The sequence below is a fragment of the Larimichthys crocea genome, chromosome XI, assembly GCF_000972845.2.
Source record: "Larimichthys crocea isolate SSNF chromosome XI, L_crocea_2.0, whole genome shotgun sequence".
Lineage (NCBI taxonomy): Eukaryota > Metazoa > Chordata > Actinopteri > Sciaenidae > Larimichthys > Larimichthys crocea.
Window position 1 is genome coordinate 14,778,084 of NC_040021.1, and position 27,273 is coordinate 14,805,356.

The window sequence follows — 27,273 nt, forward strand, 5'->3', positions numbered from 1 at the left end:
AGGATGCTGATGTGTTTTTACTTCTTCAAACATGCAGCAGAGACTGCTAAGATTAACTGTAGGCCACCCAGAACATTACAACCTCACGTCACTGGGTTCCCCGTCAGTACATCTACCCTGCCCTACACTGTACTTTGCTGTACTGTACACCTAACTGCACGACGAACACAATGTCCTTACATTGCCACACAGTGAGCTGTGGTCACGTTTTTTCGGCTGCTGGTTGTCCCGGCCAATCAGAAGCCAGCAAATCTACCAGGTGGGGTTGACGTAGCAACTTAAAGAATGTGACGTATCCGATACTCCAGACATGGCAACGCCCTTAATTACCAAATATGGCAGAGCGTCTGTCGTTATATCCAGTCTGTTGTGTATTTCAGAACAATTGTCGGTAGATAAGCTGAAGCCCGCAGCTCGTATGTACCCTACTTTTTGTTTTGACGCTCACAGAGGGCGTTAAAGCGCAGCTGCTGGAGGCTTTAGCCACCGTGCTGTACATGTGACCGAGCGGGACAGGGGAGGGGCGCTTTGTCTCGTGTATTGTACCGTGGAACACCGAGTTCTAGGCAACGTAGCTGGGCAGCGTCGAGCCAGCAGCTACACGGAGGAAGACAAGTCGCCGACACGGAGCCCGGTCCGACTGCCAGCTCGTAACGTTATCCGTCAGCGTTGGAAGACGGCGTCGTTGGAATAACGCCAAGAGCAAAGTACGCATGTGTTTAATGTTTATTCAATGTTTTGTGATGGTTCTGTAGCTATTGTGAGTCAGTTAACGCTCTAACGTTATTTTAACGTTTGCGTTCTGAATGTTACCGTTGGTACGTTATCGTTAGCGCCTAACGTGGCTAACCAACGTGCTAACTTTATCTAAACTCTCCTCGATCATTTGTTATTAGTCATTTATTAAATGTTATATACTGGAGTTAGTGCTAGTAATTTTACGTTACTTAAGACTATAACGTTACATTTGCATAGCCAGGTTATGTTTTAAGCTAACGGTAACGTAATGTCGCACTTTTCTAACATTTTGTGAATGGCAGATATGCATCTGTATGTTTTTATTAAATAACATTTAACAATAGATAAGCAGTGGAGTGTAATAAATAACGTCACGCTGTGCGTACACACCTCCATATCATGTCATTGACATTAAAAATTGCGTGTCTGACGTTACTTGGTGTTTGTTTGATTCCCAGCCTTTGGTTTGCTGTGCAAGCCTGTCGAGCCAAGGACATTAGGAAGCAGGAAAGGAGATGAGCACCAAGAGGAAAGCAGAGAGCCACTCCAGGGCAGTGAGCAGACCACGCATCATGAAGTCTGGAAACTCCCGAGCTGATTCAGAGAGAGACTCTGGGTTCTCAGGTTAGACCGTCCTCTTACCTCAAGTTTAAGTGCTTTCAGTGTAAGGTGTCAGGTTTGATTGAACCCCGTGCACTCATCTCTTTGGTCTATAGATGCAAGCTCGGAGCACATGAGCACAATGGACACCACAGACTCTGAGGACTCAAGTCGCCCCGCTGCACAGCAGACTTCTGGCTTGGGGTCCTCTCAGCTGGCCGTGGTAGGAGGCTCCTACTCCAACCTCTCTCCCATGATCATCATGAACAACGTCCTCCTCAAGCAGGTACGCTGCTGCTGCACACAGTTAAACCTTGACGCTGTGACTCCACATGGAGCTTACAGTCAACCTTTTAACTTCAGGCAGCGAATGGGTCACAAAACGGGAAAGTTTTATTGCGCCTGTGTCTAATTTGAATGTGCCTTCACGGTCCAGTTACAGCTGCCTGGAAAAGTGTCAACACAAAAAAAACAACTAACCATTCACATACGGCCGAGACTGTTTTCTCACCAACAGCAGAGACATAGAAGTAAACTAAATTAAATTCAGATTTCACTAGATAATTAAAAAAAAAATAGGAAAAAAAGATTACTCTGTGAAAAACAATGATGATTTTCACATGATCGATGGTTCTGTAGTTGGTTATTGAAGTTTCTATGACAAAGATTTTGACCTCAAACACAGCAGATCACTGTTGCTGCCCTTATTTAATCAATGGTATCAATGGCAATAGTCTAGTCACTCTGTTAAAGCTTTATGTTTTCATTGATTAAATGAAATGGCTCATTGCCGTCACAATATGTCACTCACAGTGCTCCTCTTGTTTTCTCCTCTGGTTTCTGTTTAAATGGTGTATGTGTCAGATTTATTTGGTCTATTTTTGTATTTTATTTTTTTAAGTATTTCACATTGTTACTAGTAATATGGGTGCAAACTTCGCCCCAGGGCTAAATAAAATATCTATCTGTCCATGTGAAACAATGACGTAGGTCTAAACCGTGTCAGCAGTTTGTCCAAATTAATACACTGCACGTCCGTGTACGTCATCCAGCCCTCCTGCAGATGGGGTGAAAGCAAGTTTCCAGGCATCTTCATGGCAGATGGAAATGAATTTAGTGATACTACCATGCAAAAGTCATTACAGTGCCTCCGGAGACAAAAGGAGAGCGTGTGTGTGTGTGTGTGTGTGTGTGTGTGTGTGTGTTTGTGCAAACAAGCAAGATACAGAGAGAAAAGAGAAGTGAAAACTTCATTTGGTGATTATGTAATGTCAATCTATAGTTTATTAGAACTGCATTGCAGGTTAGGGTCTCTGCTAATAATCATACCCCGAAACTGACATGTGACAGCTGCTTGATTAACGGGTCCAAAGCAGGTCTAACATGTCGTCAGTAGACCTGCATCACACACCGATTCACAAAAGGGGAATTAGTTATGATGGAACAACTTTAAATTGTTGTGTATTTATGACAAAACTGTGTGGGTAGTGCTGCTGAAAATCTTACTGACAGTTTATAGACAGAATGATGAAATAATGAAAATCTTGATCAGTTTAGTTGTTTGTCGTGGGGAAAAACAAAGTATGTGGTTCATATAAGTTTAAAGTTACATTTTAGCAGGAATCTGTGTGTGTCAGTATTTACCATTTCATAGACTCCATGATTAATTAGTACAGTGTGTTGTTGGTTTTTATTCTCATTTTGTTCTCTTGACACTGTCTTATTGTTAAAAATGGAAGTGCTTTTGTGAGAATGTCTTTTAAAGCTTTCAATTTTGTCGTCTCTGCAGCCTGGAGATAATCCTCCTGCTATGAAGCCCTGGGGGTTTAGTCCCACAGTGGAGGTGGTTCAGCCTGTGGTGCAGCAGCCTCAGGTGGTCTTCCTCCAGCCTGTGGTCTCACGCCAAGCTTCCCCTGCCCCCAAAGAGGCTTCCTCTAGACACAGACGCCCTAAGAAGTATCTTCCGATCCTGAAATCCTACCCCAAGATTGCTCCACATCCTGGAGACAGCTCTAGTTCCTCAGGAAGAGGAACTGCTTCCTCATCTTCCTCCCCTTCCCCCTCCTCCTGCTCCTCGTCCTGTTCTACAGGGTCAGAGAGAGGCAGCAGCTTGACCTCCAACCACCGGGACCACTGTCAGAGAGAGAAGCAGCCAAGAAGTGTGTGTGGTGGTGCCAGTAATTATGGCTCAGCTACTCCCAGTCTTCCTGCTTGCTCCAGTGCCATGTCACCTCTGCTCCAGAACCGACTTTCTCTCCACACAACAGAAGCCAGCGCCAGCAGTAGTCCTGCCAGGGAGTCGCCTTCAACAACTGTCAGCCAGGCAGAGTTTACTACTTCCCTCTCTTTCAGTCACACTGCTGGCACCAAAAACACGACACTCCCTGTCCCCAGAGGGGCCACCCAAGAGAACATCGCACCACGAGAACATAACCACAGTGATAGCGATGCCGATACAAAGAGAAAGCGCTTCTGCAACACCTACAACATCCTGAGCAACTCGGGCCTGCTGGACATCGTACTCCGCACCAAGGAGCTCCACCGGCAGAACCGACGCACCCAGAACGACCTCGACCAGCTAAAAGAACACACAGACCTCTTCCTTCAAGCTGTGCGGAGCGGTGACACCAGCATGTGTGTTAAACTGCAGTCCAGCCTTCAGGAGGAGGACAGAGAGAAAGACAGGGAGAGAGCTGCTCAGCCCAGCTTGACGGCAGATTAGACCTAGACTGGTGTGAGACGGTAATCCTTTAGACTGAGATGGGGGGGAAAAAGGAAGGCCATGGTTGGAGGGGAGAGAGGGGGGTGAAGCGTACAGAGACAGATGGACCGAAAGTAATGTGCTCCGCAATACACCCCCACACACTCTCTAACACGGACAGTGTGCTGTGGCCTACATTCTGGCTGCCAACTGCCTTAGGGCTCTGACACACCAATCCCACCTCAAAGATTTTGTGCTGATAAAGTTGTTTTTTTGTTGCCTCGTATCTTCTGTCAAAAGTTGCACAATGACTCATTGCAACGCTGGTAGTCAGTTGACCACCGACATGCACATAATGATCTACACCTGTGAGAGAGCCCAAGGAAATCCAGATAGAAAAGCAAACAACCGCTCTATTTCTGTGCCACAGAGTTTGTGAAAATTGTCTCATTGTAATTTAGAATATCTTTAAATTCTCTTTAAAAAGTTTCAACGGACTTTGACTTTGCTTTGATGTTGTCAGCCTGGGGTTTTCAATTTGTGGAAAAAGGAAAAAATGGAGGTTAAAAAAAACAAGAAGAAGTGAAAATAACAGATTTTTAAGGTCAGTCAGACGGTGCTGCTTTATAGCCTATTGCTGACAATCTCGTCCAAACGGCCACAGATAAGTTCTGACTAGTGCCACCAGTGAAGGATGTCCCCCACAATCGGCAATGGTCGCCAACTGTCGGCTTGGTGTGTCAGGGACCTAAAGTCAAACAAGAGATTTGATCTCTTCCACTGAAGCTCAAAGTGCTGCTGTGCTGCACGGAAATCTTTTGCTCATTGGCAATCAATACCCCAAATTCCCGAGAGATGTAAGACATTTTTTTTTCTGAACAATACTGGCTCAGTCTCTAAAAAGCCAGATTGAAGTTAAACTGGAAATTTGAACTTGAACAACGCACGGTGTCGTCCAAACCTGAAGTATATTTACTTCTATCAACAGAGTGTCTCACTGCATGGACTGAATTAGGTTGACGTTTGTGTTTCAACAGTTTTTCATCATTCATGGTCGTTCTCTAAGCTGTGTTCCTCCGATGTGCTGCTTAACCACTCATCCAGTTAACAGACAAGTGTGTACATAATCTAAATTATTCTCTGCAGCGGTTACAATTATGTAACATTGATGATTTATGAAGTGTATTCATCGTGTCACGTTGAATGTGTCCGCGGCCTCCTGCCAGTCAACATCTTTAAATAGACAAACCTAAAGTGTCTTTTTAGTTCCTGCTACATTTTTAAACTCGGCGTGAAGGATTTGGCACAGCCCGTCGACTATTTCAAGTTTAGCATTCCCATCATGTTGATGGCAGCTATAATACAGTGCAGACTGGCTGGAAGTAAAGCTCTTAACAGGCATTGAGATACTTCCCCGATAACATGCCAGGGAGGGTAAAGGGTGCTTCCTTTAGTTCAACCATATTTATCGGTGACTGTACATGAGTTATATAATTTGTTTTTGTGGATATGTGTGTGTGTTTTTAATATACACATGGATGTAATTTAATGTGGCAATATTACCCAACTTAAGTGCAGACTTTTTCCGTTTTTTAAGATTCCTTTCTACTTTCATCTGTATAAAATGTTCATTGTGAACCTTTCTTTTTTTGAGACAAGCATCAAGTCCGGTTTCTTGATGAAGACCAGTTGTTGTGCATCAACTTTTGGCCAGTCCAGATTATTCTGTTTTTGTTGGGGATGCTTTTAAATTACGGCCTTAATATCCAAACCCAGTCTGTGTTTCTAACTTTGCATTTGCACTAAAATAATCTGGCAGCTCATTTAAGGCGGACTGCAAAAGTCTTTTTCTGTTGAAGTTACAGAACTTCAAGTGCGTCACGAGCTAACATAAGCACACTATGAGCGTGCACTGTTCCTATAGTACACACATGCATAACATTTACATTGTCAGATGAATTTTTATTACGGTTTCCTCAGTATCAAACAGGGCTTCTCCATTAACCGTCTTTAACTTTACAATAATAACTGATGTGATGATGTACATGCTGTGCTTATGTTGACTTACAGTGCCTCACATCGACGTTTGCAGTCTTAGCCCGTGTAAACATGAATACAGAGGGTCGTGTATTCTGCAGCAAACTGAGTGGAAGTGTTTGTCACACAAACGGACGAGTTTGGGTTCTTTTGTGAATGAATCGTGGGTGTTTTTACAACTAACATTTATTGTGTATCAGCTTTTGAAGTGAGTAGAGAGATTCACTTTTCTGTCGTAACAGACTGACATGGTAACAGTAGAAGATGATGTGATATTTTGGTTTTTTAGACACTCCCAAACCAGATCTGATGTGTTCAAAGGTCCTTGTTGAATTTGGATTTTAAACTCGCTTTGGCATTAAGTAAATTTCTTGAGTGTCGTCTGCTTTCTGTACAGTACAATGAGCGTTGCTCAAGATAATGAGACAAAGTGCAGACCAACTTCTCAGACAGCAGTATGTGCTTGTGTGTTAATGGTGCAAGTTTTAAACATCAAAAGTCATGACTGTGTGTCTATTACAAGCTCATTGCAAAACGATTACTGACGCATGGAAAAGAAAACCTAACCTTGTGTTTTTGTGGTTGTGTCACTGTAACGGATCAGTAATTTATTCTAATACCACATGTCCTTTTTTTTAAAAAAAAAGGCCTTATTAAGATACTCAAACCAGGAGGCTGCAAGACTGCTGGCTCTGTTTTGGTCTTTTCCCTCGGCCAAAAACAACTGCCATCATGTTGAGCTCTTTTTATAGGAGAGTTGACATGCAAATTTCCCTCTTCTATCGCTGACCAACAACACATTTATTTTAATTTAAATGTCTAAAATGGTCACAGAAATGTTTTTATAAAAATTGTAGCCCTTTTCCACTTCAGTCAGATGCACAGACAGTCGATATATTCAAGGAATCATTGTTGATATTGTTCTTAATGGGTCGGCGTAGAGTCAAAACAGTTTAACGACCTGCTGAAATTAGATCTCGCTGTTCCAATATTGCTTCACTGCCAGTGGAATAAATGATGGTACTGAACAATCGAATGGTTCAATAATGTTTTCACCAGCACAACAACAGTGGTTGTGTTCCCTTTCGTTGTTCGCTGTCATGAGTCTTTTAACATAACAGCTTTATTTATCAAAGATTGGTCACCATCAGCTCGCAGTAATCTAAAGTTTGGTTTTGTTTACATGGATCCACACTGATGTGGTCACTCTTTCTCAGATCCTGTATGTGTGACTGACTATTGACTGAACTGTATCAAACCATAACTCTGTGGTGCCGCTATTAAATGTGCTACATGCTGTGTCATGGATTGTTATTACCGTTGTTGTGATCATGTTTATGTGGCCACAGTTTTCTGTTTTCAACTTTCAAAACAGTTAACAGTTAATTGAAAAGGTAAAAAGTAAAGACTGTTTGTTTTTTTTGTACAATAGCACACTAGTAATTTTCTAACACTGGATTTTGAGGTTGTTGTTTTTTTTTTTTTCATCTAAATGCTGGCAGCTTGGTTTCCTCTGCACATTTCAGTCTGCCTTCTTTCATTTTAAAGATGCTGGAAACGTTTGTGATTGTTTTATCAAACTCTTTCAGTAGTGCACCAGCAGCAACGATCATTAGTCCAAATAATTCCTGTAGTAGCATTCGGCAGACTGAATGTAATGTTTGTAATGTAAATGCAGAAAGTTATTGAAATCCACAAGGACTTACCAGAACATCAGCTTCATGTCTTACAGTCTTAAACATCTGGAGACGTTCAACTTGTTCAATAATTAATAATACTTCAGCTATGCCAATCAGAAATCAATAAACTACGACTTGAGAAAGGGTTTGATGTAACATGCCGCAGGGCTCTTTTTTGTACATTTTAAGTTAGACTCATTGCCTGTGTAATAAATGTCATTCCAAAGAAAACCATCTTCTTTGTGTGTGGAGTATCTGTCCAAATGAATTCTGAGAGCACTGAGTCAGTCCAGAGTACTTTTTTAGGTTACGTGGTGAGCAGGAGCAATAAGTGTGAGTGAATCTTGGATAGAGATGAGAACGAAGACGTTTTTATTTTTGGAGTTTTTCTACACACCTCTCATCACAGAGGCAAAGTGAGAGAAAGTGAGCAGTTAGAAAGAAGGCTGCGCTCGTACAGCACAAAACTGAGAAGAATGTGTTGAACTAGATGAGATAAGACACTTCATTGATCCCACGCCGGGGGGAAACTCAGTAGAATGCTCTATATAGACAAATAGGACGATAAAGCCCATAACACACATATATTCATATTTTTGGATGGATATTTAATTTGTCGGCGAGTCTCTATACTTGTTGTAAATACATAAAATATATATCATTTTATTCAAAAGAATTGAGATTTTGAGCACAGAGTATGGACACACTGCACATAAGGATTAACTGTTTATTTACCACCTCTCAGTGCCCTCAATTAAGCATTAATTAAGGCATTTTGTTCGACTTTTTTGCAGTGAATTCTCATATTAATTGATTATTTTGGTTGAACGCTGAATCACTGTTACGACGGAGGACAGGAGATAAGTTTGGAGCAGTGTGCAGGGCTTTTTTTTAAATAATCAAAACTAATCAGACTTTAGTTCACATTTAGTTTTTCAGGTATTTTTGTGGATGGATATTGTTATGTTTATTTATTAACTTGTCTGCCTGGATATCTCTTGAATCTGTGCCTCAGGGTGTCGTTCACACGTCTGGCCGCTGGGTGTCGCTGATGAGGCGACACAGGATCCCCGGCGTTGAAAACGCGGAAGCGTTTCTAGCGTTGTTCCATCGGAGACTCCGTAGAGCAAAAAAAACAAAAAAACAAAAAACAAACTGCTGCTGTGTTTTGGGACAAATATCCAGCTGCAGGACTCTTACAAGGTAAACGAGCTGGTTTCGTGTTACTGAACATTTGATAGTGTTGATAGCGGCGCCTCGTCAGCGGCTAACAGCTGGCTGCTAGCCCCGGTGGCTAGTTTGGTAACTGCTAACCCTGCTAGCTAAGTTAACATCTGTCATCTGTCTCGTTTCGTCCAACAACACTTAGATACACGTAGCTACGCTGTTATCTGCTCTCACAAAGCCGAGCTGCTTACTTGTTGATGTTTGGCCACAGATTGAGCGATGCTTTGGACTCAAAGATGACCTGCACCCTGCGTTTATGACCCCGGCTGGATAATCCCACATTTAGCAGGTCAGCTTTCAAAGGTAAGCATTGTTTTTCAAATTAATCCAATCGGAGTAAAAAATCTGTATTGCTGTATTTTTTTTGATGCGTCACTGTCATCCTGTCATCCTGCAGGCTCCACACAGGGTGACCCATGCTTTCAGATGAGCTGGACTCCAAACCAGAGGTAATCTCGTTTCTCATCACGCAGGTTGTGTTTGGCACATGAGCTTTCACACCCCTGACTGAGTCTTTTTTTTCTGTCTCTTCTCTCCATCAGCTGCTGGTGCAGTTTGTGCAGAACGCCTCCATCCCCTTGGTTCAGGGTCTGGAGGACTCCGAGTCCAAACACTCCTGCCTGCCTCTGCTGGCTCCGGCTGACAGCTCTCTGTGCAGCCCGCTGGAGCTCACAGGTCAGCAGCTCATCTTGACCACCGCAGGCCACAAACACTGCTCAGAGCTTACTCTGCATGTTACACAACACCACCATGTATTATTTTTATTGTTTAGTAATATTAATCTCTCTTGTTGTGAGCCACACGGTTGCAAAGTTGTAGTCAGGGTTCCCACGGGTGCTTGAATTCCTTGAAAATGCTTGAATTTCAATTCACTGTTTTCAAGGTTGTGAATTTTGAAATTTGTGTGATGTCTATCTCCATAAACCAAGAGAAAACAAAAATGTTTCCTAAGCGGCTACGCGCTTGATCCGATGCCTTTACATGCAGTTATCATACTCGCTTGGTGTTCTGCCGAGAAATACACCGCTCACAAGCTGAGAATACAAGCCAATTCACAATTAGTTAAAAATCAAAACAGCCAATCTACCACCATATGAAATAATGCTAATTAGACCCATATTATTATGCCATGCAGTGGCACCGCTGCGCTTCCCATGACCATCATGGCAAACACAACTAGTAGGCTACCTATTTAAAGGTGCTGGAAAAATGGAAAAACTGGTGCTTGAAGGTGCTTGAAAAGTGCTTGAATTTGTTCATGAAAAAGCTGTGGGAACCTTGTGTAGTAGATCAAGGATCCCATGAATGTCTGACACCTCCACTGTCTGAATTTGGATTTATAATAACAATGCATTTAATGGATATGTGAAACAATGTGTAACGATGAACTTACGGGAAGTTATCACCTGAATCTGCGTTATGATTTAACTGTCGGGTTCACAACTTTACTGCGTTGTCTTCAGAGACAGCAGGCAGCTCTAAAAAAAATAAATAAATAAATACACACAGCAGAGAAGAGACAGTTTGCAACAAGCCGGTGAAAGGTGTGCGGCATGTCGCAGCTAAAATGACAGACATTTCCCTCAGGAGATGATAGAGAGTGAATATTCCAGCTGCATCCATCAAGTGGACAGAAACATGACATCCAATTGAATGATAATGTTGCTGCGTACCGGCTGGATGTTTGAAGAAGCAACTGCTTGCTAACAAATTCACTATATTGATTTGAATCAACATGTCATTGTTTCCAGCTTGTTTCCACTGCGTCATTGTTCAAAAATCACAAATAAAATGTCTATTGGAGGATTTCTATAAGTAAAAGATTGTTTTAACCGCACCCGGACCCAATTCTTCATTAGGCTGTATAAGTCATGGGATATAGTTTTTAAATTAATGTGCATTTAGATGGAAAGATGCCATATGTAGCATTGTGTATGACATTCGACTATTATTCAGGACTGAAACTAACAGACTGTTGTTTTCTCCTCAGATGGAGGCCTGAGTCATGAGCCTGAGAGTTCTCCCTCCCTGTCAGAGTTCGGAGGCGTGTCGGAGAGAAGCGCGTTAGTGATCCAGGCACACTCTCATCCGCGGGCCTCACCGAGCCCCCCACCCATCCTCCATGACCTACAACAGTCAGACAGCACTTCCTACGTCCTACTGAACCTTGCAAAAGGTAAAGGAGCAAAATAACCCTTAACTATTCGCGTATGGCAGAGTCAGACGTGTGCACCTACTTTTGTAGGCTCCGGATTCTACACACGGTGTTAAAACGAAATGAGGTGACACATTTTCATGAGCGAGAAACTGAATTATTTTGGCTGGAAGAAATGATCCTTGGCAGGCACATTCTCTTGGTGCATCAGCCCTTGGCACGAGAGCCACAAAATCAATTTTGGTCCCTTGACATCCACCTTTTCTACAGTGTGCTGTGTTCCGCCTGCGACTCGGTGACGTGAAGGGCAGAGGATACTTTCTGCTTATTGTTAGATTAAATTTAAACCACCAATGAAGAGGGATTGATTTTAGCGTGGGTATGTGCTTCGTAAATGTGTCTGTCAGCCTGTATTCTCTCAGCATTTCAGAACAAAGCCGTGTCATTAAACCCAAAATCTCTGAGCTCAATGGGAGGACAATAATGAATTCAGAAAAATGACCTAGAGGGGCTGCATTCATTGATGATCCTGCAGAATGTTGCATTGGCCTTGAACGTCCTGTTTCATGGTGATTCTCTTCCTGCCTTGTGTTTCCCCCCTCTCAGGCATCACAGCCTCCTCCGAGTCGCTGATCTTCGCCGCAGATGGCGCCGGGGAGGACGATGACGAAGGGGTCTCATCAGGGGACTACGGGATAGATGGCAGTGCTCCCTGGTATCTGCGGGTACAGGAGCTGGCACACGACAGCCTGATTGCGGCCACGCGGGCACAGCTTGCGAGAGATGCCAAGGCCAGCCAGGATGCCAGGACTGCGAGTGTCAGTAACGGTAAAGTCACTTTATCTTGTTAACACAAGCAGAAAGGATTTTAGAGGTCGTTCACTCCTGCAGTTAAAGCCACGCAGGAAGAAGATTCTCCACCGTAACTCATCGTTCATGTATGCGTGCTGTGCTAATTGCATGTAAATTACAGCAACCTGTGATGTAGTGTCAAGTCTGAGACTAAAATTAGGAAAAAGGAAATAAGCCTGTGTACAGGAAGCAGCAGATTTTGTCTGCACGTCTGATGTCTGCATCAAAGATAGAAAGCAGAGAAATTAGGTCAGCCCTGAGATGAAAATGTTGCATAATCAGCACTGACTGAAACTGTGTTCAACAATTCCCATCAGAAGTCTTCTCAATCAAAATGAATTTGTAGCTTTGTCTACACTGGTTTATAAGTCTGACAGCAGACATGCAGCGGAGACATAAATGACACATTATCGTGAAACACTGATCATATTGTTACGGGAATTTTAAAGAAAAACCCTTAAATAAGGAGGATCGGATTCAAAACATCAAAGTTTAAGTTGGATTTATTGTTCTGGTACAAGGGGAGCGTTTCACAGTGCAACACACTAAAGGGGTTACAGAGAAAAAGGCTCCCTGAGGAGCGCTGACAGTTGGTTCTTATACATTTTCCTGAAGATGGGCTGTGTCAGCCCCTGTAAATTGTTATCAGTCAATTTGCATATAATACATTTAAACAGTTTTCTTCAACATATCCCGTAATGAGTATCCAGTATGTCCCCATTCTAGATGTCACCTCTCTGACCTGTCTCTGGCTCATTCTGTTCTGAAATCCCTCTATTTATACATTAACCTGAACTTTACCTTCCCCTGCCAGTCTCAGGAAAACAGCAATAAAGGAAAGTGCCCTAAGGACAAATAATAAATAGGAACAAACATTGTATAAGTTAAAACATCTAACTAACTGTGTAACCCTGATTCTTATAACACATATTTAAATAATTTTCTTGTGTGCTCAGTAACGCTTCAAAGAGGGTACACCAGCACCCAGCAGGTGGTTAGCTTAGCATAGCACAAACACTTTTAAAGTTAGGAAAGAAACTGGCCCGGTGATAAACATCCACCTACCAGCATGTCTAAAGCTCGCTAATTAGCATGAAATATCTTATTACTTCCTGGAGTCTTCGCCGGTTGCCCGGCAACTGCTTCCAGCCAAGAAAGTCCTGATAACCAAAATTGTGACCATACATCCAGATAGATAAGAAACTCAGTCCACTCTTTTTTTTTTTTCATATAGTTGAGAAGCGCCACAAATTTCAGTCCGGCTATGTAAACACTTCCATAAACAGATATCTAAATAAAGCATGTAAGAGCTTCGGCTCCTTCGATATCTCAGTCTGTAGCTCACCTAAAGTTATCTATGCCTTTTAAAAAAAAGATCTTGCTCACTTTACCGGAAAGCTCTCGCCTCTGATCTAAGACACGCGCTCGTTTTCCTGCGAGCACAGAGCTGTTGCGAGCTGTTGACCCTCACCAGGAGTCAGGACTACAGGCTGCCTGTTAGTTAAAGATTTTTACCCATGACATTCAAGGCTCTATGACTCCTAGCTACATCTCTGATCTTTGACCCCCCCCTCTGAGCCGAATTACTGCCGAAGGTCCCGGTTAGAAAAGTGAGAGAGTGAGCTCTGAGTTTATTTCCTCCCATAGCAACCTTCTCCACAGTTGATGATCTTCTACTTGCTGCTTATTTTAGCAACACCACAAGTGCATATTGTTTCTTTTATACATCACGCCACTTTATATGCTGCATTCTGACACATGGTGGTGGTTAAATTCCCAACATGCTTTTAGAAAGTTGGCTCAGTGCTTCCTGAATTTTAATATATATTGAAAAGTAGGTTACCTCAGGTGATCACGTAGCCTAGTTTAATTCAGATGGGCTCTCTTAGCACAGGTGTTCTTCCCTTACCTCTTTATGATTCCTCCACATTTATCCTTGTCCTCATTATATTTCCATTAGGGTCAAGCCAATTAGCCAAAGGAAAAATTGACTGTAGATCCAGCCTTGGATGACTTTTATACGATCTTGCAAGACCACGATAAAAGTAGCACGTTAAAAAATAAAATGTCTTCTTCTGAGCAACTGTGACAGTTAAGAAAAGACTTGCACGTTGTTAAATAACATGCAGCAGACTGTGTTTCATTGTGAAACTTAAACTCCATTATTTGAGCCACTGTAATCGCTGCCCTCCCACTAACTTGCATTAGATAGACAAGTTTCCTTCAGCAGCAGGGTATCAGTTATAGGTGCATTACTGCTGTCAAGCCGTAAGCTAAATTGGACCCGTTGAAGGAATTCAAAGCGGGGAGTCTGAGCAGGTGAAAAGGGAATGATTGCATTCAGCTTCCAGTTGTTTTCTTTCGGCTGTAGTTGTTCAGCAGGTTTCAGTCAGTACCCGATGATTAGCTTTTGTGCAACCAGCTTCCAGAGGCCGGCCGCCTGGTACTTTGGCATTGTTTTCTGCACAGCGCCGCTCACTTTCCTCTTCTGGTTGCCTAGGTGACCACACACACGGTCTGACAGCAGACGGAGACAAGCGGGAGCTGCCGCCTCGGACCGGCCGCCCCCTCACCAAGCAGATCCTCCGCTGCTCGTTTGAGGGTTGCTGCAGGACGTTTACTTGGCCGGCTCATCTAAAGTACCACCTCAAAACACACAGGTAGTACACACACACACACAGGTAACACATAACGTACACAGGTAACAGAGGATAACAGATCTGGGCAGTAGTTCCAACAAGATGCTGCTGCCAAAGTATCATGATACACTCCTGTGCAAACCTGGCTAAAGTGGATACATTATCCAAATTGAAAAATAATAATGCTGCCTTGCAGGCTAACAGTGTTTCCAGCGTTTTATACAAGTACTTACACACCATAGCTTTTAGATATCATATATCTCTGCTGATAATAGAAAATGTTCAGCCATTGTTACCTGTAAAACAAAATGCAACACACACAAGGCATCACTTAACCAGACCGATTCTAGAAATATCACAAAAACTTCCTAAAAATAACCATTTTATTATTAATTAGGATGATATAAACTAAAATACATTTCATCAGATATGGAATCTTTCACTGTCCATGAATAGTTAATCTTTTAAGGCTTTTAAAACAAAGTTAGTTAAACAAGTTTACAAGTTAGGACAAATTCAAACAGAATCAGGTGCTGTAGTGAAAACCAGTCCTCCCGTTGAATGGGGGTCAGTTAAGGTTGTGGTGACGGAGGCTGCAGGGGATGCTGGGGGAAAAAAACACAGCGACCTGAGTCGAGAAATTCGAGCGTGAGTCGTGGTCAAGTGACAAAGAGAGTGAATGAGGAGAGGGAGCACTGTTTTGCAAAAAAAAGCCAGTGAATTAGCAAAATAAAAAAGCGATTTTCTGATTCACAGCGGTTACATTCAGCACAGATAAACACAGCTGCACCTCCCTGTGCTAATCGCTACAATGCCTGATTTAGTCTGAATGTGAGGTTAGTCAGAGGAGTGATCACACAGTGTTTTTCCACAGGTTGTTTGTGGTGGAGGCAGACAGAACAGGAGAAACACAGCTGAGACTCAGAAAGAAGTGTGTACTTGTACTGCAAGAGCTCCCTTAACATCTGTGTAGGAAATCTATTTGCGGTCACCCTGTCTGACCCCGTGGTGGGCTGCTGCTAATGAATCGTGTGCACAGGAAACAAAAATCCACGTTTGTCTGGTTATCTCGGCCTCGCAGGAACGACCGAATGTTCAGGTGCGGCGCAGAGGGCTGCGGGAAGAGCTTCTACGTGCTGCAGAGGCTCCAGGTTCACATGAGGACTCACAACGGCGAGAAGCCCTTCATCTGCAAGGAGAAGAACTGTGGCAAGAAGTTCACCACAGCTGGAAACTTGAAGAACCACAGACGCATACACACAGGTGGGGGGAGCAGTAGATACCCGCATATAAAAAGCCCAAACACGCTGGAAGCAATAACTGACTCAGGCCATTCGGCTCTGCTCATTTAGTGCTTCCTTGGTGCAGTCAAGGCTGGAGATTTGAAGAGTCAGCAGCACTGGCGCCTCCATTTCACTGCTAGAATGAGTAACCGTGCTCTGTCATATTTTATTTAGGGTGACATTAAGATTTTGATGGCCTGTTCCACAGTCTGCTTCTTCTACCTAGGGACAAGTTAGCAGACAGGCTACACTGTACGGTGTTTATATTTTGCCCATACGTCTGGAAGAACATTTCTTTCTCGTTTGTGTGCGTCAAAACGGGTCGGCCGTCACCACAGGTTCCACTAACGGCGAGAAAATCTGCCAGAGTGTCTTAAGCCGCTGAAATTTCTCTCCACATGTTCTGCTGCAGTCAGTTCACTTCTTTAAGTCTTTGTATTGTGGTAGTTCAATAATATGTGTGTGTGTGTGTGTGTGGTGGGTGGCTGCTTCCAGGAGAGAAGCCTTTTCTGTGTGAGGCAGATGGTTGTGGGCGATCTTTTGCTGAGTATTCCAGTCTACGGAAACACATGCTCGTACATTCTGGTGAGTGGGGACAGAGTTAACAGCTGTACAGTTGAGTTGCACTTTTCTTTTTGTCATTAGCGCGCTACAGATATCAGTATGTCATCATGTGCCGCGAAGAGATTCATCCTGTGTCAGTGCTTAAAATGTGCCGTGCCTCCCCAGGCGAGAAGCCTCATCACTGCGGGATCTGCGGGAAGACTTTCTCTCAGTCGGGCAGCCGAAACGTCCACATGAGGAAGAGGCACGGAGAGGACGGCCTCAGCAGTGAAAGCAGGGAAACAGGTCTTTCTCTCACACATTATCAGACACGCAGTGCAGTAGGTGGATATGTTAATCGTTTGATTATAGCTTCAAGCAGCCCCATACATTTTAAAATGTGCATAGAGATGATGTTGGTTAAAGTTACATTTAGGAACATGACTTGAATAATTAATAACCCTTTAGCACTGAAAAAATGTATCATTGAAATTTTTATTCTTCAGGGCCAGTAGCTGAATTGTTTTAGACTGCACATATCTCTGGAAAAGCAGAGACAGCACAACTCTACCGCAGAAATAGGCCCGTTAGGCGTCTTGTGATGGGGTCAGTCGCCTGAAAAGTATGTAATCACCAAGTTAAAAGGACACAGTAACTCAAATTCATGTCTTCAAGCATCTCTTGCCTCACTCAAATGCCCTTTTTTGCCTCCACCTTACAAATTACACAGATAAACGAGTGGATACTTGAGTAAATCTTCACTGCAGCTGTGGTAAATTTAGTTCACTCCTGCCTCTATTCTTGGTATCATTTTCAGCACCTCTTCACATTCAAAGCATCTCTCAGTGAGCTCTTTACATCGCAACATATGGCGTAATTGTACACAATCAGCTTAAATTAGGGTTGTGGTTTTTTTTTTTGGGGGGTTTTTTTTTGGCACGAAACAATGAGAGCAGACAGAGCATTTGCCTCCTTGTCATATTTCTGTAGCAGTGGGAAGCACCGCAGCTGAATCACCAGTGAGGAAACGCTGCCAAAGCTCTAATTATAAACCGCGGATTTATTCGGGTCAGTCTCCCCAAAGAGGCTGGTCTTTTGTAAAAAGCGGAGCAAAGGAAAGATGCAGCTTCACAACAGACTGCTCGTTTCTGTGTTACTTCTAGTGGATGAATTATTAAATGGACTGTGTTGAAATAACTACAGTCCTAAAAAGCATGAAAAATACATTTTCACACAAGAGTCAAAAGACAACCTAAAAAGTTAGTAATAATAATATGCAGGTTTCATCTTTGAACTTTTTTTTTTTCCTAGTAAGTTGTTTACTGTTAGTTCTCAGTACGCCGTGTGTCACTCTTCACACTTGCATACAAAAGTTTGTCATCTCTCTTTGCGACTGACAGGAGAGGCTCTGACACAAAGCAGCCTGCTGGAGGCGGATGGCGAAAACGCAGACAGTATGGTCACCATGACAACAACCGTGGAGCCCATGAATCTTCACCACGCCATGCTGAGATCACCAGGTAGGTGTATGCACACGTACAATGCACACACACAGCTGACAACACACCTCTCACGATAGGATAATCCTGCTGTATTTGAGCGAAGCTCACGCTGCGCTGTTAACGTCTAAGGTGCCGAGTCAACTCGCGGCGTTGTTAATGTCCTGTTAAACGTTTTTCAATCATTGCTCATGACAGTTTTTTTGTAAATACTGTTAACAGTCCAGCTTTTTTGCGTTTGCCTAAGCTCTCACGAGTCGACTTTGATATGTCTTGTGCTTCTAACAATGAAGCAACAATTCAGGCAGCAGCTTTCAGGCCTCTGTAGTTCGCTTATGTCTCCTTGAAGTTATTAAAATAATGATTGTCAAAGTTGAAACAAACAGCTTGTCGCTCTGCTTAATATGACTCAGTTGTGTAATTGCCTTATTTTGAATAAGATCTTTGTGACTTTTCCCATTACATCATTTTGTTTAAAACCTTCCCAACCAGCTTATAAATGACACATTTTTACAGCTCGCAGATTCACGATGAACCTTTTGTGATTGTGATAAATGTAACCTGGCCTGCCAAACAAACCTCTCTCCATTTCTCCAGCCGTGTTTCTCTCCTGCTCTTCGTCTCAGGTGCACTGCTAAAGTTGTTGGTTCCAATCCAACTATGATTAATCAACTCTTTGGCATTTAAAAATATCATTTCACAACTGGAGAGTTCAACAGCCAAGTTATTCATGGTGCTCATTCTACTGCACTCAATTCTTGGCCACATGGCACCAGAAAGAGACAGGCAGGAGTTTATAGAAACTGGGAGCGTTTAGCACTTTTTACTTTAAAAAAAAAACTCAGCTGTTACATCTGTATTTTTGCATGTTCTTCAGTGTCCTTCAGTTTTTCCTAACTTGGCCTGTCAGCATTAAAACCAAAAAGCATAACCAGCTGAAAGCTTGCAGAAACTCAAGGACAAATCTAACCGTGGAGTTTTTGCCATGAAAGGGATTTTTCATCTCACGATGACTGTAGGTACATAAAGATTGACGGGGGCATTCATGTTAACTGAGTTTATCTTTGAACTTGTCTTTGTTTCCCTCCCTCCAGGCTCTGCAGACTCGGTGGTTGTTCTCTCTCAGCCACATGAATTGGTGACCATGACGACTGAAGCCCATGCATATGGAGAAGACGTGGTGGCGCTGCTGTAGTCTGCCATCGTGAAAAAATGTCAAACGCTGCCCATTTCAGCAGCGCTAGACTGTCTGTCTGTCACAGCGGAGTACACATGGACGTCTATTTGTAAATACATTAATCACTGACTTTCACCCCTGTAGATATTTGTAATTAGCGATCGATGATGGTTTTATTTTGACAAGCGTGAAATGACAGAGTTTGTACAAAACAACCTTTTTGTCCTCAAGTTTTTGAAAACCAATGCTCCCAAAGAAATACTGAGACGGGTTTAAAAGTTTATGAAAATATAATGGCCGTGCATTGTTGTGTGCAGTATCATGTAAACAGAAGTCTGAGGTTGAAATGCAATGTTGATGATGATGTCCCACTTATTTCTTCAAAGTTCGGCTGACGAATGGCGAATCTAGTTTCAAAATTAAAGTACCAGACACGTGTACATCCTTATTACTACTAATAAAACACTTAACATTCAAAACTGCTAAAGCACAGAATATCTCATAGCTGCATGTAAACACTGGTCTTAGTAAAACACACACACTCTATCTGAAACCCAGTAATGCCCAAAGCTGCATTAACTCGGTGTGTTATTGGTAACATCACTCAGACGTCAACCTCCAGTGCTTCACTTGTTCTCTGAGTAAGGCACACATTTACACCTCAGTATATTAACACTTGAGAATAATTGCTTTTAAAAAAAGAAATTAAGAATTACTCGCAAGGTTAGTTCGACCCTTTATGAAACAAACCGCAGATGTCTGGGGACAGCAGATAAATCGGCAGTGTTTGTTTCCTGCCTTCTCCTCAGTGGATCTTCAGGTGGTGGAAGTGGTCCAACGTGGCGCCCAAAGCCCAGCTTGACTCCACGTTGTTCACTTTCTTGGTCAACTAGGAGGAGGGGAAAAAAAAAATAATAATAACACCAAATCACTCAAATGCCTTTTGTATTTATTGAAATAAAAAAGTAACACATTTTGTGAAGAATTCACTTTTTTCTTTCATTTTTTTTGTGATGTTTTTTATGGAAGTCTGGGACATTCCTTCTATAGAGTGATTATATAAAAGTGCACAATTTTCTGCCATTACAGCATCATTTAACAAGCTTGTGATTTATACAGCTCCACTCTGAGCGACACAACTTTAAACATCGTACTAACATCCTTTTTTTTTTTATGCCTCGCAACTTCTTTGAAAAATGTTCCTTCCTGCCTGTTTCTTCTGTTGAGTTGTTCTGAGCGAGGCCACAAACCCTTTTTGATTGTGTTGTGTAGAACTGCCTCACCTGCAGCACGGTGCTCTCTTTAAAGCCGAACCCATCCTTGAGCAGACAAGTGATGTAGGTCATGTCCATACACAGGAAGGAACTGACAGGAGGGTACGTGGTCATCTTATTGCACACTAAGCAGACAAAGGGGGGGAGAGTCACGTCTGTTAGATCAGTCATCTGTATTCTGCTGAGTGCATGAGGGCAGGATTTAAGACGGCAGCGAAGGACACAAGTCCAGACTATTGACATGCACACTGTGTCTCAAGTACAGGGAGCTGCACATCTGTCATAGTAACGATGGATTACTCTGCCCATCTCACCCTCTTTAGCTCTCTTCTTGAAGTCTCTGACCTCCAGCATTCCTCCGTGGACCCCATCTGCAACAGGGAACGATTGTGGGTCATTTTACCCTCACATTTAAGATGCTGTGCCATTCATTACGAGAGCAGCTCTACATGAACATTTCCATAATACTAATAACCGAGCTTGTGCCCTTTCAGCTTTAGAATGACGGAGGATAGCAATTTCTCTAATAACTACACACCTATAGCTCATCAAATCCACAGAGACAGGTGCAGATGACTCACGATGTCCTGCCTCTGTCTAGCACTGGAATTGTTAATAGCATCCTGCTGGGTCTGTATAATTATGTCAGGTGTGCGTGAGTGTGCGCTAACCGATAAGACCGGCATCCACCGCTCTGTCGAAGTAATAGGAGAACGCGTAGAAAACGTTGTTGTCTTCGAGCTCGTATGGCTGATGAATAATCCCCTTCACCACTTTAAGTACTTCCTGATAGCAGAGCTTGTATCCTGCATAACCTGGAGAGGAAACAGAGACAGTTAATTATGCATCTCGTGTCAGCATGAAATGATTCATAAGTCCATTTTCATAGGTTTGGTTGACATGCCGACACTTTACACTGGATGTTTGTAATCTTAATTCAGTGTAAATTCCCACATACAAAGCTTTAGATTGACCTGAATTATCAAGCTTTATATAAACACTTGATCTTACCATCTGGGTCACCGCTCACTTGATAGGTCTGTCCTCCAAAACTCCACTCATCCCTGAACTTTTTTGGCAGGCAGGAACTTTTAAAAACTCGCCACTCCAACCCTGTGAGAACACGTGCATGACACTTTTAATATACTCACTGGCTCGACTGCTTCACATCTGGTCATCGTGTTCAGAGACTGACTCAACATCTCGCTCACACAATTTTCTCTGAAGCCCTTTTGGTGATTCATCTCAAGAGTCTCACTTATATTGTTCATCAGAAAGAAAAAGGAGTACATTGTACAAAAACACATTTCTCACTGTGGCTCCTTTCCTCGGTTTTTGGAGAAATAGGCAGGACTGGAAAAACAAACAATCATCCGAGACAACACTTGGAGGACTGAGTCACTGTTGTGTCTCAGTATCCTTAAGAGACGCACTCACAATGAACAACACTGACCCACAGCTAATGGCAACGGACCACCTTTTTCTTTATGCACGGCACAGTACCTTCTGCACCGAGAGCACCCAGCGTGGCCAGTCGAGCTGCCATTAGTCCATTTCCAAGGTAACTGGATGAAGTGAAAGGATTGTTATACAAAAAACAACCAGGAACAGACTGTGTGTAACAATAAGTCATTCTAAAAATAGGACAAACAAATGGTCTGCCTGTTATTCACATCCTGATGACTAAACAATCTCAAAAAACTGATCCAAGTGAAAGTCAGTTTAATTTGTAACATAACTAATTAATACTGAATTAAAACATTTTTAAAATATATAGAAACTACCATGAATTCAGATTAAATCTGGAATTGATTTGATGCTAATGTTAATTATGTTACCTGTAAGTGTACAACTCGAATGTTGAGTTGAAGATCTCGAATCTGGCAACGTAATCAGCAAGAGGAACACTCTCTATGGTTTTCTACAGTGGAATATGAAGGGACGGTGAGTTAGTCAACATTAAAGAGTTGAAATGATAGGCATAAAGGCGCAAACAAACGACTAACCCGGAGTTTTGGCAGGAAAGTGATCTGTGTGGATCCTCCTCCCAGATCCAAGATTCCCACTGTCTTCTTGGTCTGTGCATTCAGGTGACCTGAAAACACTTTCCCACTTTAATCGAGCAGCCACAACAGACGCCAGCTAATCGGTTAGACCTTCAGATGCTATCTTCAAAAGGCAGATTTGACACCCATTGTGCAACCCAAAGGTATAAAATCCCAACACTGATCCCGATAAAGATCAGAGCCGTTTCCTTGAGGCGACGAACTCACAGCGCGTGTTTGTGAACCGGGTCTATAATAAGACACTGACAATTTCAGCCGCTAAGATAAATTTGGATATATCAGAAAAACATGAGGAAAAATGAAGAAAAATAGGAACTGTGTTATGTCTTAGACCATGCAGACTGTAGAGTTTGCAGTGCTCACCTGTCAGGAAGTTCAAAGATATCCAGGCCAGGATTCCTGCATTGAAGAGGAACAGCAAAACAGTCATTTCAGGTGGCGCGCAAAGGCTCATTTTAGAAAAGCTGACGACAAATGTTTGCAGAAATCACAAAGGTTGGCGTATGCAAACACGTGCGCAAGAGGCTATAATTCTAAAAACAAGGTGGAAGTGCTGACAAATCAATTACACCGTGGCACAACAGGCAACAACAAATAATTTTCGCCACATAATTACAGGATTTTGAGGTCACAGCTCTGTGGCGAGGAGTCATTTCATTTTCTTAAGTGTCATCATAAAAGACGCCGATAATCTATCTAATTTAGTTAAATGTCTGCAAGTAAACAAAGATTCCTTATGGAAATTGCGCAGCGCACGAAAAAGTAGGGCAGAGGAATCACTGGTGCCACCTACGTGCGGTGACGTTTTGCCTGTCAGGGCAAAGGTTGGGCAGACATTACCTTCGTTTGTGCCGTTCATTATGCTTACACTGTCGTCTGGGACCAAAAAAGGAGATTCTTCGAACACGTCTTGAACCTGTAAAGGGAAAAAGAAGAGAGGGAGGGAGGGGAAGGTGAAAGGAGAGGGGGGAGAGAGTGAGAACGGGAGGGAGGGAAGATGAGAGCACGGGGGAGCAGCAGAGGAATGGCCTTAATGTTATCTACTGTAATGGTAGCTCATCCAGAGGTGCCCTCAGCTTGAAGGGATTAATTAATTCCCTCAGGGGGATTAATAAAGTATCACTTATCTCCCAAGGTGCCCCAGGGCCATCCATTACTATCTTATCCCCTCCACAAGACCATTCCACGCTAAGCTCACAGCACTCTGATAACAATACTGTTCCTCTTGTCTCTGTGCCACCTGCCGCAGCACTGAAAGTGTTTCTGCTTGCTCCCTTCCTGGATAAGAGGTTGCACTTTTCTTTGAAAGTGTCAGACAACGTAGCGCCTAACAACTCCCCCATGATAAAGAACTGCACTCTACTTTACAGAGATCCCAAGAGTTTCTCTGCAACACTGCAATGTTTTTTTTTTTTTACCTGGTCCAGAAGAGTCTGGGCTTTCTCTGCGGGCAGCAGTCGAAGTCCAGCTGTGGCTCTTAGGACCACTGGCGTTCTCTTCCACTCCAGACGAGGCACAGTCTTCTTGGCCACTTTTAGCAGCATCCTCACTGTGTGTCCGGCCTTTAAACACAGAGACAATGGATTTTGACAACAGGACAACTGGCTGGAGTTGTGAAAACACATCATGTGTTACATATCAGGCTGCTCGAATCTCCACTTACTGTCGTTAGCAATGCGAGTCCCTGCTGAGTGAGGTTATTGGCAGGGTTTATGAAGAGCCAGCGGACCTTTTGTTTTGGCTCAATGTAATTGATTAGACATGACAATGAACTCACCATTTCAGGGGAGTCGGCATATGCTGACAAACCGGGCTTTATGGAATGGAACATCTCATTGTCCAAAACAGGCAGCTCCACTAAAAGATACAAAAAAAAATCCACCCACGTCAAATATGCAGCTGCTGTTAAAAGCATTAAGACGCCTAAATCTGCTTAGCATACATATCCAGAACATATCCCCTTATTCAAGATGAAGCATGTTTGACAAAATAGGATTATGACTTTAAAAGTTAATGAAGTCATGATTCAACCCCTGCACGCTGAAGTGAACATGTATTGGTTTATAGAGAGGAAGGCTTGCTACTCTGCTGTTTGCATAGTAAATCGCTCTTTTTAATGTAAATCTCATGTAAATACATGACTCAACACACCCTTGCTGCAGTAAATAAACACATGACTTAACCCGCTCTGACCCTGATATCATAAAATGAATAAAAGAGTGAAGAGAAGCAGGTCAGAGTGATCGTTCCACCTCTGCCCGGTATTACCTGAGTCGCTGTGGATGAAGGTGTACACATGGATGCGGGTCCCCGTGCTCCCTGCGTCAAACATCACAGCATAGAAGATGCGGCTGTGGTTCGCCGGTCGGCTCAGACCGGGAAGGATGCTCCCGATGCTGTTGGTCAAATCCAGGAGAGAGGTCCTGACCTGGGCTCGGGTCAGCCCTGCGACAGCGAGCAGGACCAGTAGAAGTAGTAGACATGGAACCGTCAGCTTCATCTTCACTCTGGAGAATCAGCAACAAAACATACCAACAGGTCTTCTTGTTGCAGCTGTGTTATTCTATTAAAATTGTTTTTGACCTGCTCAAAAAAAAAAGCAGCATCGGGAGATATTCAATTACAGCATGACGTGCAACAGAAGAGCTTATTTACACCAGGATTTGACCACTCCCTGTCAGACTTCCCAACCAACCACAGAGACATATCCCAAAATTAACCTCTCAACCTGCTGAGTCAACTCCTGCGGACAATTTGGAAAACAACACAATTTCATCATGTTGGCATCACGTACAGCGGTGGACTTTAATCCTTTGATCTTGATGTTCGATCGATGCGCAGAAACACAGGCTTGTCTCTACACCTCCTGAAAATTCAGATATCTAACGTGAGGATTTCTTGAGGATTATGATTTCTTAAAAGCCTCAGTCAGGCATCGCTTTGTGGGGCAACCCTGCTGAGACACTAAAGTTTTAATATTCAGACACTACTGTCTGGAGCCAGTTAGTAAAATGAATAGAAAATGCTCCAACGCGACTGTTAGAGAAACTATAGCATGACTTTACAGTCAAACGACCAACTGGGCCCCCTGTGGCTCTGTCCCTTTATTCCTTTATCATTTATTTATCGCTGAAACGTTTCAGAGGCTAAGTGGTATCTACAGTATGAAGAAGAGTAATGGCTACAGATGGATCGCCTACCGCGAAGGGTGCATGCTCCTCTGTGTGACTTTAAAATGAAATCAAGGGCTCAGTTTAATTGGATGTTTTCTCGTTTGAAGCTCTGCTAGAAAGGGTGCAAATACAGTAAGACACCGTTGAATGTTTTGGGATTTTTTCAGTGCAATTATGAACTTGCTATAACCGGCTCATGGTATGAGGAGCCACATACCGTGCCCACTCAGTATGGGAGATTAAAGAAGTGCATACTTGTGCAACTGTTGTTTTACTGATGTCTCCAGTGATTTGTATCAATGTAAAGTGCAAAATAAAAAAAAGTGCACCAGCCTTGAAGAGACAAGAGTCACTCAAATCGGCTTTACAATCCAGTTCAGTTTTTTGCAACAGCTTTCGAAAACTTGCTCGTAGTTCCAGACCAGCTTAACTCCCACCGCTGACTAAAGCCTCTGTGTTCGAGGTCACATTGTAGAACTGAACTGATTTAAAACAATGTTCCCACTGTTGCACGGTTAAATAGCTGTAATCAATATCACCAACCATGCAAAACAAGACAAATCTGGATTGGATGTGTAAACACGTTTTTTTAGTGATCACTGCCGTGTCTTACATTTCTACTAAATGACATAAAAGATTAGCACTTCAGGCTTTGTTTTTGTTTTTTATAAAGTTGGATTATATTTGCAGTGTTTCATATCAGTGGGTTAGTTTATGATGCTCGTGCTCAGGATCTTTCTGGGATTGACACTTTATTCAAAAGCTGGACAATTTTTACGAGTTAAATAAACGTACTTTGACTGCAAGCGATATCATAAACGAAGCAGAAAATGTCTGCATAAAGATCTAAGTGCTGCAGTGTCTATAAAGTTAATAATCCACTGTGAGTGAATGCAGCAGATAGAAACACTATCAAAGCAGGCTGACATGTGAACAGGTCTGATCCTCAGAGTATATTACTACAGTACTGATATACTTTTATGGTTCTTTTTGTTTGTTTTGCTGTCTACTCTCATTTATTGTGAGGGTGTCAGAAAGGCGCCTATGAAATAAAATGTGTTATTATTATTTATTATTATTATTTCAGTCTGCAGCTCATTGGGAAGGACTGCTGGCTGAGAATAGTAAAGTTAGTCAGAAGTAGCGTCACTGTTAAGTAATCCTACATAACAGTGAATTATTTCCACCAGTTTTCACACTGTCATGTTGTGTGTGTGTGTGTGTGTGTTAGTCAAAGTCATGTGTTTATAGCCGCTGGCTAGCACGAATGCTAACTGCCGCCGCCACGTTAAAGCGAGTTTCGACAAAGAAAGCTACAAATGCAGCTCAAACTCGACAAAACCCGAGATAAATCGACAAAACACTCGGTAATGAAGGTGTAGCTGACTTATTTTCGGGTGTTTTATGGACGCTGAACACAGTCCGGGCTCACCATATTGTCCGACACGCGACACTCTCTCTCTCTCAGCTGGCTCCTCGTGACGTCACCCGAGTTTTAGAGTCTCACGTGCGGGGCTGGATGAATCAAACATGTTGAGTGACACACACACTGACACACACACACACACACACACACACACACACAAATGAATGAATCAGAATAACTCCAGTTCAAACATCAGCACATGCT

At 42.8% G+C, this 27,273-nt stretch overlaps 3 protein-coding genes across 8 annotated transcripts; 2 read left to right on the plus strand and 1 right to left on the minus strand.

Annotated features, from left to right (window-relative positions):
• Positions 1-296: 296 nt before the first annotated feature.
• Positions 297-7,986, plus strand: cipcb (CLOCK-interacting pacemaker b). The gene is made up of 4 exons (XM_019263246.2): positions 297-707; positions 1,197-1,362; positions 1,455-1,624; positions 3,128-7,986. Exons 2-4 carry the CDS (start codon positions 1,254-1,256, stop codon positions 4,058-4,060), a joined length of 1,212 nt encoding a protein of 403 aa, XP_019118791.2. The 5' UTR covers positions 297-707; positions 1,197-1,253; the 3' UTR covers positions 4,061-7,986.
• An 810-nt stretch (positions 7,987-8,796) lies between these two features.
• On the plus strand, positions 8,797-20,106 carry znf410 (zinc finger protein 410). Of its 6 annotated transcripts, none has more exons than XR_003463159.1 (12): positions 8,797-8,958; positions 9,194-9,285; positions 9,380-9,431; positions 9,525-9,657; positions 10,973-11,158; positions 11,744-11,965; positions 14,490-14,649; positions 15,710-15,891; positions 16,407-16,496; positions 16,641-16,760; positions 16,961-17,076; positions 17,855-17,957. XR_003463159.1 is itself a non-coding variant. In XM_019263242.2 (12 exons), exons 3-12 carry the CDS (start codon positions 9,399-9,401, stop codon positions 19,146-19,148), a joined length of 1,347 nt encoding a protein of 448 aa, XP_019118787.1. In that variant the 5' UTR covers positions 8,798-8,958; positions 9,194-9,285; positions 9,380-9,398; the 3' UTR covers positions 19,149-20,106. The 6 variants fall into 6 exon arrangements, 5 of the variants coding, with proteins under 5 accessions (XP_010730207.2, XP_019118787.1, XP_019118790.1 ...); XM_019263242.2 differs by lacking the exon at positions 16,961-17,076 and adding an exon at positions 19,048-20,106 and having other exon boundaries at positions 8,798-8,958; positions 17,855-17,974; XM_019263245.2 differs by lacking the exon at positions 16,961-17,076 and adding an exon at positions 19,048-20,106 and having other exon boundaries at positions 8,798-8,958; positions 9,194-9,281; positions 9,377-9,431; positions 17,855-17,974.
• On the minus strand, positions 19,362-27,204 carry entpd5b (ectonucleoside triphosphate diphosphohydrolase 5b). Its single transcript, XM_010731903.3, has 14 exons — positions 27,076-27,204; positions 24,739-24,977; positions 24,248-24,327; positions 23,889-24,032; positions 23,311-23,386; positions 22,834-22,869; positions 22,411-22,499; positions 22,243-22,325; positions 21,908-21,969; positions 21,416-21,517; positions 21,076-21,219; positions 20,719-20,775; positions 20,414-20,529; positions 19,362-20,019 (listed from the first exon to the last, which is right to left on the minus strand). Exons 2-14 carry the CDS (start codon positions 24,968-24,970, stop codon positions 19,936-19,938), a joined length of 1,305 nt encoding a protein of 434 aa, XP_010730205.2. The 5' UTR covers positions 24,971-24,977; positions 27,076-27,204; the 3' UTR covers positions 19,362-19,935.
• Between the last annotated feature and the right edge of the window lie 69 nt (positions 27,205-27,273).

Coding starts and splice junctions, on each gene's coding strand:
- cipcb (XM_019263246.2), top strand. CDS start 1,254: ATGAGCACCAAGAGGAAAGCAGAGAGCCACTCCAGGGCAGTGAGCAGA. Junction 1,363..1,454: donor GAGAGACTCTGGGTTCTCAG/GTTAGACCGTCC, acceptor TTTGGTCTATAG/ATGCAAGCTCGGAGCACATG. Junction 1,625..3,127: donor ACAACGTCCTCCTCAAGCAG/GTACGCTGCTGC, acceptor TCGTCTCTGCAG/CCTGGAGATAATCCTCCTGC.
- znf410 (XM_019263242.2), top strand. CDS start 9,399: ATGCTTTCAGATGAGCTGGACTCCAAACCAGAG. Junction 16,761..17,854: donor CAGTGAAAGCAGGGAAACAG/GTCTTTCTCTCA, acceptor TGCGACTGACAG/GAGAGGCTCTGACACAAAGC. Junction 17,975..19,047: donor CGCCATGCTGAGATCACCAG/GTAGGTGTATGC, acceptor CCCTCCCTCCAG/GCTCTGCAGACTCGGTGGTT.
- entpd5b (XM_010731903.3), bottom strand. CDS start 24,970: ATGAAGCTGACGGTTCCATGTCTACTACTTCTACTGGTCCTGCTCGCT. Junction 24,328..24,738: donor CTTCATCCACAGCGACTCAG/GTAATACCGGGC, acceptor TGTATCTTTTAG/TGGAGCTGCCTGTTTTGGAC. Junction 22,870..23,310: donor AATGAACGGCACAAACGAAG/GTAATGTCTGCC, acceptor TCTTCAATGCAG/GAATCCTGGCCTGGATATCT.